A 15042-nucleotide genomic window follows, 5' to 3' on the forward strand; every position below is an offset into this window, starting at 1 on the left:
ACAAGGGGTGACTGCTTACCTCTTCCTCTGGGAGCTTACCAGGTTCTTTCCCTCCTCGGTTACGGCCTGAGGTTTGGTTCAAGGAAGCTACAGGAAGATCAGGGGTACTTTCCTCCTCTCGAGCTCAGGCACCTTGGCCTTTCGTCGTTAAGTATCTAACTTGCGGACAAGCTCGATGTTGTACCATCTGGACGCGCTGACTGAGGGCTTCCTTCGGGTGTCTCATCTGTGGAGGTCGACGACCTCAGACACCCTTCCATCCTTGAGAAGAGTTGTTTGTGTCCAAGTTTCTTCCTGTCAGGAACAGATGACACGGGAGACTCCCCCGGGGGGGCATAGTCCTAAAAGGAGTTCACGAACTCTAGGATTGCAGGTTTTTCGCTGGAAGGATGCTTAAGGTTACTCATCCGAATGACAGCTTCCCAATGCCCATTCCCGCACAATCTCTGTGATTAGCCAAGGATATCGCGCCTGTCGTCTCTGTCAGCGAATTCAGTGTCTCTGAACCTCTATGCAATAGCGTCAGCAGAGTTGCCCGGTTGGGCAGAATGATCCATACCTTGGGCGAAGGTCTTCCTTAGGATCATCGACGGCTTCACCCCCGGCCCCCTCAGTCGATCCTTTCTTGTAAGGAAGGATCTGAGAGGGGATGTCCGTAGTCGACCTCTCAGCACTGATCAAGTTTGTCGAACAAACTTCGGCCAGCGTAGACCAGCAGAATCGATCAGACTGGTAACGAGGCGACAGGACTCCTTAAACCCTGGATCGGAAGGACGGGTACTTTCAGTTTCCATTCCATCCATCTTCCAGGGTGCTCGTCGAATTCAGCCTAGACTACAAGTATTCCTGCTTATGATGCAGTGTGGCTATCCCGCTGTGGCACAGCAGGTTTGTTTCCCCAGAGAACTCTCCCTGCCTTCCTCTTGGCCGCTCAGGTGCAGGCTTCCGCCTCCTCTGCTGTTTGGAGGGCTGGTCAACTCCGGTAGGCTCGGGTTCGACCTTCTTCAGCACCGGGACAAGATTCCGGATGCTTACCATGAGTGTGGGCTCATGGTATTTTGCTTGGAGCCTTCTCTTCCTCTGCCTCAACATCTGGAGTATCTGGCCATGATATTGAGTCAACGGCCTTACCATGTTGGAAACCCCGCTTCTCGCCCGTCCAGCGAGGTTATGCAACGTCGGTACTTGGATGGGTGACCACCTGGGGACGCCAGATTCTGTTACCACATCCTCCGAGCCTTCCTTTCGGTTGACTGTGGCAAGACTGAGGAGAGTCGCAGTACCTGTTCTCAGTCAAGCAGAGCTTTCAGCCCTACCTTGGAACGTTTCCTAGTTCTCCTTTCCTCATTGACCCGTCTATAGTCCGTACGGTCGCCTCAGGATAAGTTCCATGTGGGGCGATCCAAGTTCCGGTGGCTTCAGGCAATGTTTAACCGGACTCCCTGGCCCTATGGGACCAGCGGAACTATTAGACCTGCAATGGGTATTGACCTATGGAGCCTATTGATGGTAGTGGATATCCTCGTCCTTTCCCCACATTCTTGATGCGGTTCTCGGACTCGTCAAAGGAGAGGGGGGAGGCATGTTCCGGTCCAGGCCTATGGTCAAGACCTGAAGGATACCTCTCCATCATTCAGGCAGGCTTAGGGGCCTTAGTCTGGCCCCTCTACAGATCCTGAAGCTCCTGCCGAGTCACCCCGTGCCCGTCGACTTCATGATTCTGGCGTATTCTAACCAGCAGGGGACGCATTTTCACACCTTCACATCTTGCAGTAGAGATACCGGGATGATTGAGATTCTCTCAATACCACCATCGGCTCTCTCGTTCCAGGCAGGGGAATGTTCTCTCAGACTATCCGAACAGAGCCTTGTAGAGAGAGTGTGCCTGGGGGTCTTTGACCTTGGGTAACCAGCAAGTGCTGGTCTTGGGGGACCTGATCGCGACAGCTTGGAACCTCAAGCTTCCGCTATTTTTCCCCCCAGTCTCAGACCCCGAGACTCTGGCAAGATGCATTCCGGTGATGGTGGGACAACTTCGACGCCTGCGTTTTCCCTCTTTTTTGTCTGTGGACAATGGGTCTCAACAAGACCAGGTTGTCTGTCAACCTTTCAATGGGAGAGCTCCACTGGGACTATGCGCAGAACGGTTTCTGGACCCTCTGCTTCCCCTGACGGAACTCCCGGGAGAGCTTCTTCCACGGCGCAAACTACTCAAGCATCCACACTGCGACATCTCTCCCGAACTGGGGCGTCGCTTCGGCTTCATGCCTGGAGACACTACGCTTCCTCCTCAAGAGGAGACAACCTGCTACAGTCGCGGTACGGAGGTCGCGTCATCTGCGATAGTCATCCACAGGGGTCTCCCAGGCAAAGTGAAGAGTCTAAGGTGGTTGGTGCCGTGGGAGATATACCTCTTCCCTTGAGGCCTCTTCTCCAGCAATGACGGTCTTATTGCCTTTCGGCGGGAGGAAACTCCTTTCCGCTCTCGGCAATGAAGCCTGTCGCTCAGCCTTTCCCTGACCTTCAGGCTTAAAGGAATAACTTTTTCCTGCCCGCTGGATCTATCCTCGCTCATGCGAAGCTACGATCGCCCTGCCCTAGTCGGAGGAAGACCTCCAACTTGGAGCATGGCTCGGACTTTTAGTCCTTTAAGAGATCTTCTCAAGACCCTTTACGACAGGCCTCGGATTGTATTCCGCCTTGGGTCTCCTGCTCACTCTGGCCACGGCCAGTGTGTAAGCAATCTTCTTGGTCTCTTACGACTCCCCCCTTTCTAAGGAAGAGGGGAAGGCAACATTCAGGCTCGCTCCTGAGTTGTTGGCCAGACTCAGAATCTGGGGGTCCCGGCCCTTCGGTCCGATTCATTCAAGATTTCGAGTCTCCATTCTGTATCTGATGTCCCAAGACCTTCTCTTTCTTGCCAGTAAAGGAATCGAGAGGTTAGCGCTGGGAACAGCTGCAGTTTGTCCTCAGTTGCAGCCGATTTGGGAGCACAAGGAGGACATGGGGGGAGAGTCACCAGTATACCTCTTCAGCCCGGACTCAAGGACATTCATCTCGACCTGTCTCCAGACCCTCCCCCGTCACGTCGCCCTGCAGCACGATGTTGGATACATCGCAACGTCCCTCGCCTTCGAGTAATACTACTCTGTGACGCAGGTGCTACAAGCTGGAGTCTGGAAGCGTCTAATGACCTTCGCAGCCCGCTTCCTGCAGGGCGTGACCCACAGGAGTCTCGATACGTTTTCTATCGCTCTGTGGTGGCTACACAACAGCTGGTCTAACCTCAGGCTCCTTTTTGGACAGGTAGCAGAAGGTTGAGGGCATTGTTATCAGGTTTTAGTCTGCATGAACGAAAGAAGTATGTCTGGCCCTTACTTCTTTCTTCATCATCCCCTCTACGGGGAAGCAGCATCCTGGTCTCTGCATAGCTGACCTCGAACCTCTGCAGGTAAACCATGCTTCCTTGTGTTCCGAGTATTGAGTCAATACTGTCGCGTCCCCCATACCTTGACGAGGTGGTATTGGGAACGTCCTAACCCAGAGTTCCTTCTGGAACTCCAGGTCAACTGCCTAGGACGGGTCACACTTCTTCCTTCACACACAAGCTTACGTAGGCCACATGGTTCCTTGCGGAGCAAGGAACTTGTGAGGTGCCGGGACTCCTTTTCTCGAGTGCGACTCACTCGGATTCTGAGTCCCCGGGTAAAGCCAAAGCCAGTATGGCTGGGGACTTTCCACCCTTCCTAAGGGGTAAGTCACCCTTTGTGAATAGCTTGGTTTGTATTTCGGTTACGGAACAAATGACAAATTCGAAGATAATTTGTATTTTTCCTAACCATACAAACCTTAGCTATTTACACATATTTGCCCGCCAGCCCTGTCCCCCAAGACAAGTCCTACCTCTAAGTGAAAGTGAGTATTCACCTGTGTGTGAGGGGGAGGAGGGGTAGCTAGCTACCACTCCCCTACCCCCCCGCTAACTAGCGCGGGGGTAATACACCCTCGTTAAATTCTAATGGCTCGCCATTTCAGCTACGCTAAAAGGTAACCCTTTGTAAATAGCTAAGGTTTGTATGGTTAGGAAAAATACAAATTATCTTCGAATTTGTCATGGTTTATGAGGGTCTGGAAATTAAAGTTCAGTATCATAATTATTTATGATTCGCTTCACGTCCTTCTAATGGTTTTTCCTCTGTCTGGGCTTGCTAAACCATTTCTTATAGCAAATTCTAGTTCTGCCAGAAATTAAAGATAGATGTACAGTATTAACAAGCGACGAGGTATCCTCAAGCTCTTTCCCTTCTTGTTTCGTCTTCACTAGAACTTTCTGATTGCGTTCTCTTCTGGCAAGATCAGTTCTTTATGATAATAGTTTCCCTCAGGATCAGCCGTATGCTATGATAGGAAACCATACTGTGCGATCAGTAGTCGCAATTAGGAAGCATGCGATCGGTATCAGTGATCAGGAACCACATGATAACTAGTTTGCCTATTCCTATGACCTCTTCCTTCCCAGCACTCATGCCACCCTTAAAAGAATGAGGAAGAGGTCACTGAAGCATTGGAATGACCAATCTGGCAAAGTTCTTCGAGACTTCAACTATTTCCTTCCTACGGGCTGATGCAGCGCCTCGACCTAGATCATCCCACAGTTGGAGACCGATCCATGACCTACTTTTTCCAGACGCCAAGATCTTCTAATTCGGTCATGCGTTAGTGGTTGGAAAAAGTGACGTCTCAAACTCTCAGCAATCGTAAAAACGCTGAGATGCCACATTGTGTTTGCGGACCGGCAGGTGAGTGCCTTAGGGGAGAACAGAATCTTCAACAAAACTTTAAGGTGATGCCATCAAAGAAGTCCAGGACGACCATTTAATTGGAGTCTCATAACCATTGCTCCTACTGGTTCTCCCTCCATGGGAGCAAGTATGAAGTACACGTACTGAGAATTTTTCCCTGGGGGAAGGGTTGCTAGCATGCTCTCACTCAGTATGCAAGGTAAGAGGATATGTACCGGAAGCGTACCCATTCCCGATGAGACAGATAGGTACACTGTATAAGAGCTCGCGCACCAGTTACTTATGTTTGGTTCTTATGAGAACGAGCGTGCTCTCTATCTGTGGGAATAAAAGGCGCCGTCCCTTTCCCTTCCTGAATGTCGGACTTCTCTCTTTTCAGGGAAAGTCATACATAAATGGAAGGTAGAAATTACAGGTCGAGTCTCTGAAACTGAGGACGAGCACTACGGCTCAGGACATTGGCAACCACTATCATCCATCTCCCGCCTTGTAACATTCCTGAGACGCTTCGATTCAGCGGTTGCTGTGCTGACAACAGGAATCTAATGTAAGTCTAAGGCATAGTGGCATTGTTCATGAGCCCAAAGTTTTCTGCCATGGATGATGTTTCTAGACTCCCAAGCAGCTACTTGTTCAAACTTTGGTTACAGGCAGTCATATGGTGCCCTAATCGGGAGCTTGATATTCCCAAACAGGCAAAAGGCAAAGACCTTTCCAAATCTGCAGTCTCCTTACCAATGGACATTTGGATCCTGCGGGACCACGAGGGAGTTTGGGAAGGCAGAATACAGGATAAAAGAAAACTGAGAATTCCTTTAATATCTTACACAGTAAAGAGAAGAGTTGATGTAATAAGAAATATGATGTTCATAATTTAATCATATTGTGAACTTCCATAGGATTCAGATAGCGTCGTGCATTAACCGACATACCTGGGATTTTGTCCTTCTCCAAGTGAAAATCTGAATCTGGGATTTAAAAGGCACATGAATAGGCTAAGATAGAAGTAATGGGTTCTTTATAATAAAAACTTATTTTTTAAAATTACTGTATTTAATCTCATTTGAATATTTTTATTTCTTTTTTTTATCTTCAGATGGGAGGCAGTAGATTTCTTCATGTGGGCCAAATTTTAGCTGCTGTCGACAAAAGCAACTTGGCCAAGCTCAGAAAACGCACAGGCTTTTCTATTAGCAACTGTAAGAAGGCCTTGGATATGCATGCCAATGATATAGCCAAAGTAAGTAAAATACTGTATATAATCTGTTGTCAATGTTTGGAATGCTGTATTGAATAAATTTTAAGTATCCTTTATCTTAATGTATTTGGGAAGGTTCTTTAAACTTTAACAAATTAGTTTTACATTCTACACTGACTGCATATTCCTCCTCATTATAATACAGCATGGTATATTGTAACTTTTGATTGTGAATTAATTGATAAAGGGTTATAGGTGTTTGCATGATTTATTCCTACTCAAAAACAAACCTTTCGTCCTTTTGAGGGATGTGAGCAGCACTGCAATAGCTTGTTAATGTCTGGTGGCACGAGGGTAAACCCTACCCATCTGCCTGTCACAGAATAGCCAGTTTATCCTTTAAAGGCCGCTCATGAATGGCAAGAGGCAAGGGACAGTGACATTGCCCCAGAGACTGACCATACTGTATTACATATGATCAGCACCCAAGCCCCCTTTCCACCCAAGGTAGGGCCAAGGAGGGTCAAACAATGGCTGCTGATAACTCAGCAGATAGACCTAAAGGCTCTCCTAAACCCTTCATCCTTAGCTCACAAGGATGGTGAGGTTGCAGCAACCAAAGTAAATAAAGAGTCTGAGCAGGACTCGAATCCCAGTCTGGCATTCACCAGGTAAGGATGCTACCACCAGGCCACACAACCCTAATGAGAATATGATATTAGGGTAGCTGGAAATCAGCTTATATGATGTATACAGGTAGTCCTCGTTTAGCGACGGTAATTCGTTCCAGAAACTCCGTCTATAAACGAATTCGTCGTTAATTAAATCTCAAGATTGTAAAAACCTAGGTTAGGCCATTTCGTCATCATTCGGCAATATGGTATCTTTTACTTTTTTTTTATCCGTTAAAGCCTTATTTACTGTTTTGGTAGTGTATTAAAGTCTTATTTAATATTTTAATCATAAATTTCAAGATTTTAAAAACCTAGGTTAGGCTAGCTTAGCGGAAGTGAATGGGCCTAGCCATTTCATCATCATTCGGCAATACGTACGATAGTGTACTATCGTGCGTACAGTTCATTTTTCAATATTAAACTTACCCGATAATCATGTAGCTGTCAACTCCGTTGCCCGACAGAATTCTATGGAGGGATACGCCAGCTATCGCAATACTAGAAGGGGGTGTACTTACCAGCGCCACCTGTGGCCAGGTACTCAAGTACTTCTTGTTGACACCTCCTCAATTATTCCTCTGTCGTGCTTCCGGCAAGACGTTCTGGGATACGCTTATGTTCTTGGAGTATTTTCACGACTTTGGTGAAGTATTTCTCTTTGATTTCGGCTGTCGCTTTACTGGAAACTTCTATATTAGCTTAGTTAGCTTTTGGAATTAATTTGATTAATTATGGTGACGAAGAGAGTATGAACTCTCTTTCACCTTTAAATGGCCGACCCTTCCCTTAGACGGAAGTGTTGGTGTCTAAGAGAGTATAGACTCTCTTAATTTTGCTTGACAAAAGTTATAGATTTATTTTATATCTCTCCGCCTCTTATAGGCCTCTTCGATTAACTTCCTTTACTTATTAAAATTAATTTTTATATTTGTTTATTTTCGACCTTCCTAATAGTAGGCGGTCTTTTCTTAGTACCGAAGTTAATTAACATTGAGCCCGTCATTTCGGTTTTACCTGTTAACATATTATGCTATTAATGTCTTTGAAAGAATTTCTTTGATAGTCTAGTACTGTTTCAAAGTTGAACTAACGTTTTGTTTTGTCTCTGCAGTTGTTGACGTTCAGAACGTTCAACTTGCACTCTATCGTTACGATAGAGAAAGAATTTTCACGGTTTCACATTGCAGTAAGAGTAACCGTGTCTAGCGTTTTGTTCATTCTTTCTTAACTTAATGGTTTTAATCCTAATAAAGGAACTTTTCATTTTGGGAAATATTTCAGTTTTTTCCTTTAACAATAATATGTTTTAACGATATATATGATTGGGCTCTTCTCTCAGGTTCTAAGTCAAGAGAGAGAGAGAGAGAGAGAGAGAGAGATAGAGACGGAGGGAGAAAGAGTAAACGTTTCATTCAAGCCTGCCAGGCGTACGAGTAACGTTGTTATCGTTTTTTGCTCTTCTCCCTAGTCTCTTTAGGGGAAGAAAGTAAACGTTTCTAGAGTGATCTAGTGTTTAGTCTCTTTCCAGCCACTGAATTATTTATCTTTCATTAGATTTTTCTGTTACATTGTAATTCTGTTTTCGCAATTACTAACTTTTGTGAAAGGATAGAATTGCGTGTTTCAGGTACAAACCACTTAAAGTTTCGAGTTCAGTGAAATAAGTGCAAACAGAAAATCAAAGTGATAAGTGATTAGCGCAAAGTGTGTCAGTGTTGTGCGTGAGGGTACTTCTGTGCGCGCCAGTCGTTCTCCCAGTCCGGGACCTCTTGCAAGCTCCCAAGCCCAGGGGAGAAGCAATGTCGAAGGACAAAAGGGTGCAGCAGGCCTTGATCGGCGCACAGAAGTATCCTCGGTGGTTGTGGGCGTGTCTTACTGAGACCGTCACTCCCACCCGCAGACGATTGAGCCCTTATTTTGCTCGTCTGCAGAAGAAATTTAGGGGAGAAAACGCTGGTCTCAGGTCTCAATACCTCTTAAACATAAAGTCCAGACCTATGCCAGACGTACGAAGTTAGAGTTCAACAACCCGGATGCAGTCTTTGGGTTAGCTCTGACTCTCCTCAGTCATCAGTTGAATGCACTGCCGCAACAGATCTCTGCTGTTAAGGCTTTACCTCAGCAGACCTTAGTGTCTGCCGACCCCAAGTTGACTCTACTGCAGTCCATGCAGTCACAACTTTCGGTCTTGATGCGTGAGTGTCGGGCTGAGAGTGTTGCGCCTCCTCCTCCGCCTACACTCCCTCCGCCTGCGCTCGCTCCGCCTGATCGCAGTACCACCTGCCAGGCGTACGATGTTGAGCCACGTTCTGAGTTGGCTGTTCCCAGTGGTGCTCAGCCTCCGCCTTCTTTAAGGCAACCTTTACAATGGGATCAGGAGGATTATACCTCTCTTCCTCCGCCTGCGCTCGCTCCGCCTGATCGCAGTACCACCTGCCAGGCGTACGATGTTGAGCCACGTTCTGAGTTGGCTGTTCCCAGTGGTGCTCAGCCTCCGCCTTCTTTAAGGCAACCTTTACAATGGGATCAGGAGGATTATACCTCTCTTCCTCCGCCTCCACTTGCTGCTCCACCAGTGATGCAACACTCGGTTGAGGTACAACAACCTCTCCCGTCCTTGAGTCAGTCTCCTCAGCTCTCGCTGCAGCGAGCTCAACCCTCCACAAGGCAAGCACCACTACACCTTAGCCTTGCGCCTCAGGAGCCTCAGCTTGCGAGACATTTACCTTGTTCTGCGCAGCCTCTACCTCATCGCGCTCCGCTCACACCACAGGAACAGGAACTTGCTACTCCGCTTCCGCCAACCGCTCAGCAAGCGCAACCCTTGGGTTCAGCCACTCATGCCAGGAGTCAGCCTCCTCCACCCATGCGCCTACCTTCTGCTACTTCCTTTGATCAGCCTTTGCAGACTGAGCCTCAGGTGTTCCCTCAACAGAGTCTTGAAGAGGAAACCACAACTATTGTTGTTCCAGCTCGTTCTGACTCTGCTGTTCAGCATACCTTACCTCCATTTTCAAACCTTATGATAATGGAGGTTATTTGTATTACTTATAAAAATATATTTGTATTCCTTGCAATATATTTTTAACAATATTGCAGAATATGGCAAAAAAATATGAATCATGAGTTATGAATGTAAGGTAAATATTATGTTGATATTTTAACCCCATGCAAGCATGCATAAAGCACTCTAGCACTGGTCATGGAATTTCTGAGAAATGTTAAACGCCATGCACACGCTCTGCTTACCTTACAGCATGCTCTACATACAGCATGCTCTGCTTACAGCATGCTCTGCATACTACATGCTCTGCATACAGCATGCTCTGCATTCAGCATGCTCTGCATACAACATGCTCTACATACAGCATGCTCTGCATACAGCATGCTCTGCATACAACATGCTCTGCATACAGCATGCTCTGCATTCAGCATGCTCTGCATACAACATGCTCTGCATTCAGCATGCTCTGCATTCAGCATGCTCTGCATACAACATGCTCTACATTCAGCATGCTCTGCATACAGCATACTCTGCATACAACATGCTCTGCATACCTTACCGCATGCTTCTCAGTCACACATCTTTGGTTGTTGCCAACTCACTAGACTGTCAAGCAGTTTCATAACGTTGCCTTCTAGTCTGCTGCTTTTGCACCAGTGAACCCTCACTGAGAGAACTTAGCTTTTCTAGGATATGGTCCCTGTAGATGAGAAAGTTCTTTTCTCCCTCCTTCTGATATTCCCTTGAGGACTCTGTCATTTGGAGGGAGCCTTTAGCTGCATAGCCTCCTATGGACTTTTATTTAAGCGTAACATGCTTTCAGGGAAGGTAATGGTTCCACTTCAGTCGCTAATCCCGTCTGTTACCACACCTGCTCCCATAGACCTTGAGCTGTGTTGCAAGACATGCAGTCCAAGCTTAGTCCTTGTTAGAGGATTTTTTGTTTACGGAGTCAATGTGTCACGGGGAAGACGTTCAACAACCAACAGAAGTGACTTGTTGTGACGCAGTGCGGCAACCTCAGCAACCCGATAAGGAGTTGTCTGTACGACCCAGACAGTCTAGACAGATTCGGGTTGTCACTGTACTTCCTCGCTTGCCCATGATTGACAGTTCACAGACTGTGCAGCAGTACCATGATCTTGTGTCCGGCTCCGTCAGACGACTGGCTTTTAAGAGCTCCCACAAGTCGTCGCTGTCTGGAGATTTTCAAATGGACTATGGATCTGACCAAGGAACTGGGCCTCCTGGTCAATTTTGAGGAGTCTCAGCTTGTTCCATCCCAGACCATTGTCTCCTTGGGTATGGATCTTCAGAGTCGAGCTTTTCGGACTTTTCCGTCGGCCCCAAGGATCTTCCAAGCCCTAGAATGCATCCAGAGCATGCTGAGAAGGAACCGATGCTCAGTCAGGTAGTGGATGAGTCTAACAGGGACACTTTCATCGCTGGCCCTGTTCATCGTGTTAGGGAGACTCCACCTCCCCCCCCCTTCAGTATCATCTAGCTGCTCACTGGATAAAGGACATGACGCTAGAGACGGTCTCAGTTCCTGTTTCCGAAGAGAGGAGGTCTTCTCTCGCGTGGTGTAAGAACAGCTTTCTTCTCAAGGAAGTCTACCTTTGGCTGTTCAGAAACACGACCGCCGTCTCCTCTCGGACGCATCAGACACGGGCTGGGGTGCGACTTTGGACGGACAAGAATGCTCGGGAACATGGAATCAGGAGCAAAGGACACTTCACATCAATTGCAAGGAGTTGTTGGCGGTTATTCTGGCCTTGATAAACTTCAAGTCCCTCCAGCTTAACAAAGTGGTGGAGGTGGACTCTGACAACACCACAGCCCTGGCTTACATCTTCAAGCAGGGAGGGACTCTTTCGTGGAAGTTGTTCTAGATTGCAAGGGACCTACTCATCTGGTCTAAAGATCGAAAGCTAACTGGTAACGAGGTTCATTCAGGGCGGTATGAATGTCATGGCAGATCACCTCAAACGGAAGGGTCAGGTCATCCCCACAGAGTGGACCCTTCTCAAGAATGTTTGCAACAGACTTTGGGCCCTGTGGGGTCAGCCAACCATAGATCTGTTCACTACCTCGATAACCTAGAGACTCCTGTTGTATTGTTCTCCGATTCCAGACCCAGCAGCAGTTCACGTGGATGCTTTTCTGCTGGATTGGTTCCATCTCGACCTGTATGCATTCCCGCCGTTCAAGATTGTCAACAGGGTACTTCAGAAGTTCTCCTCTCACAAAGGGACACGGCTGACGTTGGTTGGCTCCGCTCTGGTCCGCGAGAGAATGGTTCTTAGAGGTACTGCAATGGCTGGTCGACATTCCCAGGACTCTTCCTCTAGGAGTGAACCTTCTAAGTCTACCTCACGTAAAGAAGGTACACCCAATCCTCCACGCTCTTCGTCTGACTGCCTTCAGACTTTCGAAAGACTCTCAAGAGCTAGGGGCTTTTCGAAGGAGGCAGCCAGAACGATTGCCAAAGCAAGGAGTACATCCACTCTCAGAATCTATCAGTCTCAAGGGGAAGTCTTCCGTAGCTGGTACAAGACCAATGCAGTTTCCTCAACCAGTACCACTGTAACCCAGATTGCTGACTTCCTGTTATATCTAAGGAAAGTAAGATCCCTTTCAGCTCCTACGATCAAGGGTTACAGAAGTATGTTGGCAGCGGTTTTCCGCCACAGAGGCTTGGATCTTTCCACCAACAAAGATCTACAGGACCTCCCTAGGTCTTTTGAGACCTCAAAGGAACGTCGGTTGTCCACTCCAGGCTGGAATCTAGACGTGGTCCTAAGGTTCCTTATGTCATCAAGATTTGAACCTCTCCAATCAGCCTCTTTTTAGGACCTCACATTAAAAACTCTTTTCCTCGTGTGCTTGACAACAGCTAAAAGAGTAAGTGAGATCCACGCCTTCAGCAGGATCATTGTTTTCACATCTGAAACGGCTACATGTTCCTTGCAGCTCGGTTTTTGCTAAACGAGCTTCCTTCACGTCCTTGGCCTAAGTCGTTCGAGATCCCAAGCCTGTCCAACTTGGTGGGGAATGATCTGAAGAGAGTACTTTGCCCAGTTAGAGCTCTTAGGTACTATCTAAAAAGGTCTTAACCTTTACAAGGACAATCAGAAGCCTTATAGTGTGCTATCAAGAAACCTTCTTTTCCAAGTTCTAAGAACTCAGTTTCTTACTATTCAGGCTTCTGATTAGAGAAACACATTCTCATCTGAAGGAAGAAGACCTTGCTTTGCTGAAGGTAAGGACACATGAAGTGGGAGCTGTGGCTACTTCAGTGGCCTTCAAACAGAACCATTCTCTGCAGAGTGTTATGGATGCAACCTATTGGAGAAGCAAGTCAGTGTTCGCATCATTCTATCTCAAAGATGTCCAGTCTCTTACGAGTACTGCTACACCCTGGGACCATTCGTGGCAACGAATGCAGTAGTAGGCGAGGGCTCAGCCACTACATTCCCATAATCCCATAACCTTTTAACCTTTCTCTTGAATACTTTTTATGGGTTGTACGGTCGGCTAAGAAGCCTTCCACATCCTTGTTGATTTGGCGGGTGGTCAATTCTTTCTTGAGAAGCGCCGAGGTTAAAGGTTGTGATGAGGTCCTTTAGTATGGGTTGCAGCCCTGTATACTTTAGCACCTTTGAGTTGATTCAGCCTCCCAAGAGGAACGCTGCGCTCAGTAAGGAAGACGATCTTATTAAAGGCAGAGTAACGGTTCAAGTCGACTTCCTTACCAGGTACTTATTATTTCATTGTTATTGTGGATAACTGATTATATGAAATACGGGATACTTAGCTATCCTTTAGTCTTGTACACTGGTTTTTCACCCACCCCCCTGGGTGTGAATCAGCTACATGATTATCGGGTAAGTTTAATATTGAAAAATGTTATTTTTATTAGTAAAATAAATTTTTGAATATACTTACCCGATAATCATGATTTAATCGACCCTCCCTTCCTCCCCATAGAGAACCAGTGGACCGAGGAATAATTGAGGAGGTGTCAACAAGAAGTACTTGAGTACCTGGCCACAGGTGGCGCTGGTAAGTACACCCCCTTCTAGTATTGCGATAGCTGGCGTATCCCTCCATAGAATTCTGTCGGGCAACAGAGTTGACAGCTACATGATTATCGGGTAAGTATATTCAAAAATTTATTTTACTAATAAAAATAACATGTTTCAAGCTTCATACAGTATGCAATTTTTAGTTCAATATTAAGCCTTCATATTTACTAGACATTATTGTGTTTAATTGTGTTTTATTAAAGCAAGTTTATATTTTCTTTTTAAATTTCTTGAGCATATCAATAATCAATAAATATTTTTAATTTACTTTCGGTTGGCATCAGCTGATCTCAAGGTCACGCTGCCGTATTACGATTATGCGCACATATAGTACGAATAACACTGATTTATAAAATTTTCTTAACCTTCGACATCTCTTCATAATGAATATTACATCAACGCCAATATATTACGTATAGGGTATCACATTTTCCATACAGTTCGTTTATCGACCTTATAATTATTAGTTATAAAGGAATACACAACTCTCTCTCTCTCTCTCTCTCTCTCTCTCTCTCTCTCTCTCCGTATTTTGTTTTTTTAATTCATTTAGATACAGTGAACCCTCGTTTATCGCGGTAGATAGGTTCCAGACCCGGCCGCGATAGGTGAAAATCCGCGAAGTAGTGACATCATATTTACCTATTTATTTAACATGTATATTCGGACTTTTAAAACCTTCCCTTGTACGTAGTACTGTTAACAAACCACCCTTTAATGTACAGAACACTTAATGCATGTACTACAGCACCCTAAACTAAAACAGGCACAAATATTAAAGGCGATTTTATATCATGCGTTTCCTAAACACCTAAAAAGCACAATTAAAAATGACAACCAATGTTTTGTTTACGTTCATCTCTGATCATAATGAAGAAACAAACTCATTTAGTGTACACATATATGTATAGGTTAGTTTTTAGATATCAAACTTAGCCGGTGAATATATAATAGGTGACGTCTCCGACGGCTCGACAGATTCCCAAAAACTCGCGAGCGATCGCCGTGAAGGTTGCGGGTGTGACCACCAGCGCCGACTATCGGCCAGATACCGCATATACTTGTCAACATCTCCAGTTCTTCTCTGTCGGTCTTGTCGACAAGTTGGTTCCACTCGCTTTATGACCTCGAGTTTTCTACCGAATTGGTGAAGTACAGTACTTGGTTTTGGTTTTATTGCTTTCGCTGTGTTGGATTATTCGATTCTATCTTCAAAAGAAATGCTTTTGAAAGGAGAGGAAAAGTGTTTTGCCCTTGCTTTTTTTTTTATCTCTGG

At 46.1% G+C, this 15042-nt stretch overlaps 1 protein-coding gene across 1 annotated transcript in view; it reads left to right on the forward strand.

Moving 5' to 3' along the window:
* The window catches only part of mEFTs (elongation factor Ts, mitochondrial), an 80634-nt gene that overhangs the window by 14176 nt on the left and 51416 nt on the right, over positions 1 to 15042 (forward strand). The window contains exon 2 of the mRNA XM_068380507.1: positions 5899 to 6042. Coding sequence (XP_068236608.1) covers positions 5899 to 6042 — 144 coding nt within the window. The remainder of the gene's footprint in view (positions 1 to 5898; positions 6043 to 15042) is intronic.

The sequence above is a fragment of the Palaemon carinicauda genome, chromosome 9 (assembly GCF_036898095.1).
Source record: "Palaemon carinicauda isolate YSFRI2023 chromosome 9, ASM3689809v2, whole genome shotgun sequence".
NCBI classification, from domain to species: domain Eukaryota; kingdom Metazoa; phylum Arthropoda; class Malacostraca; order Decapoda; family Palaemonidae; genus Palaemon; species Palaemon carinicauda.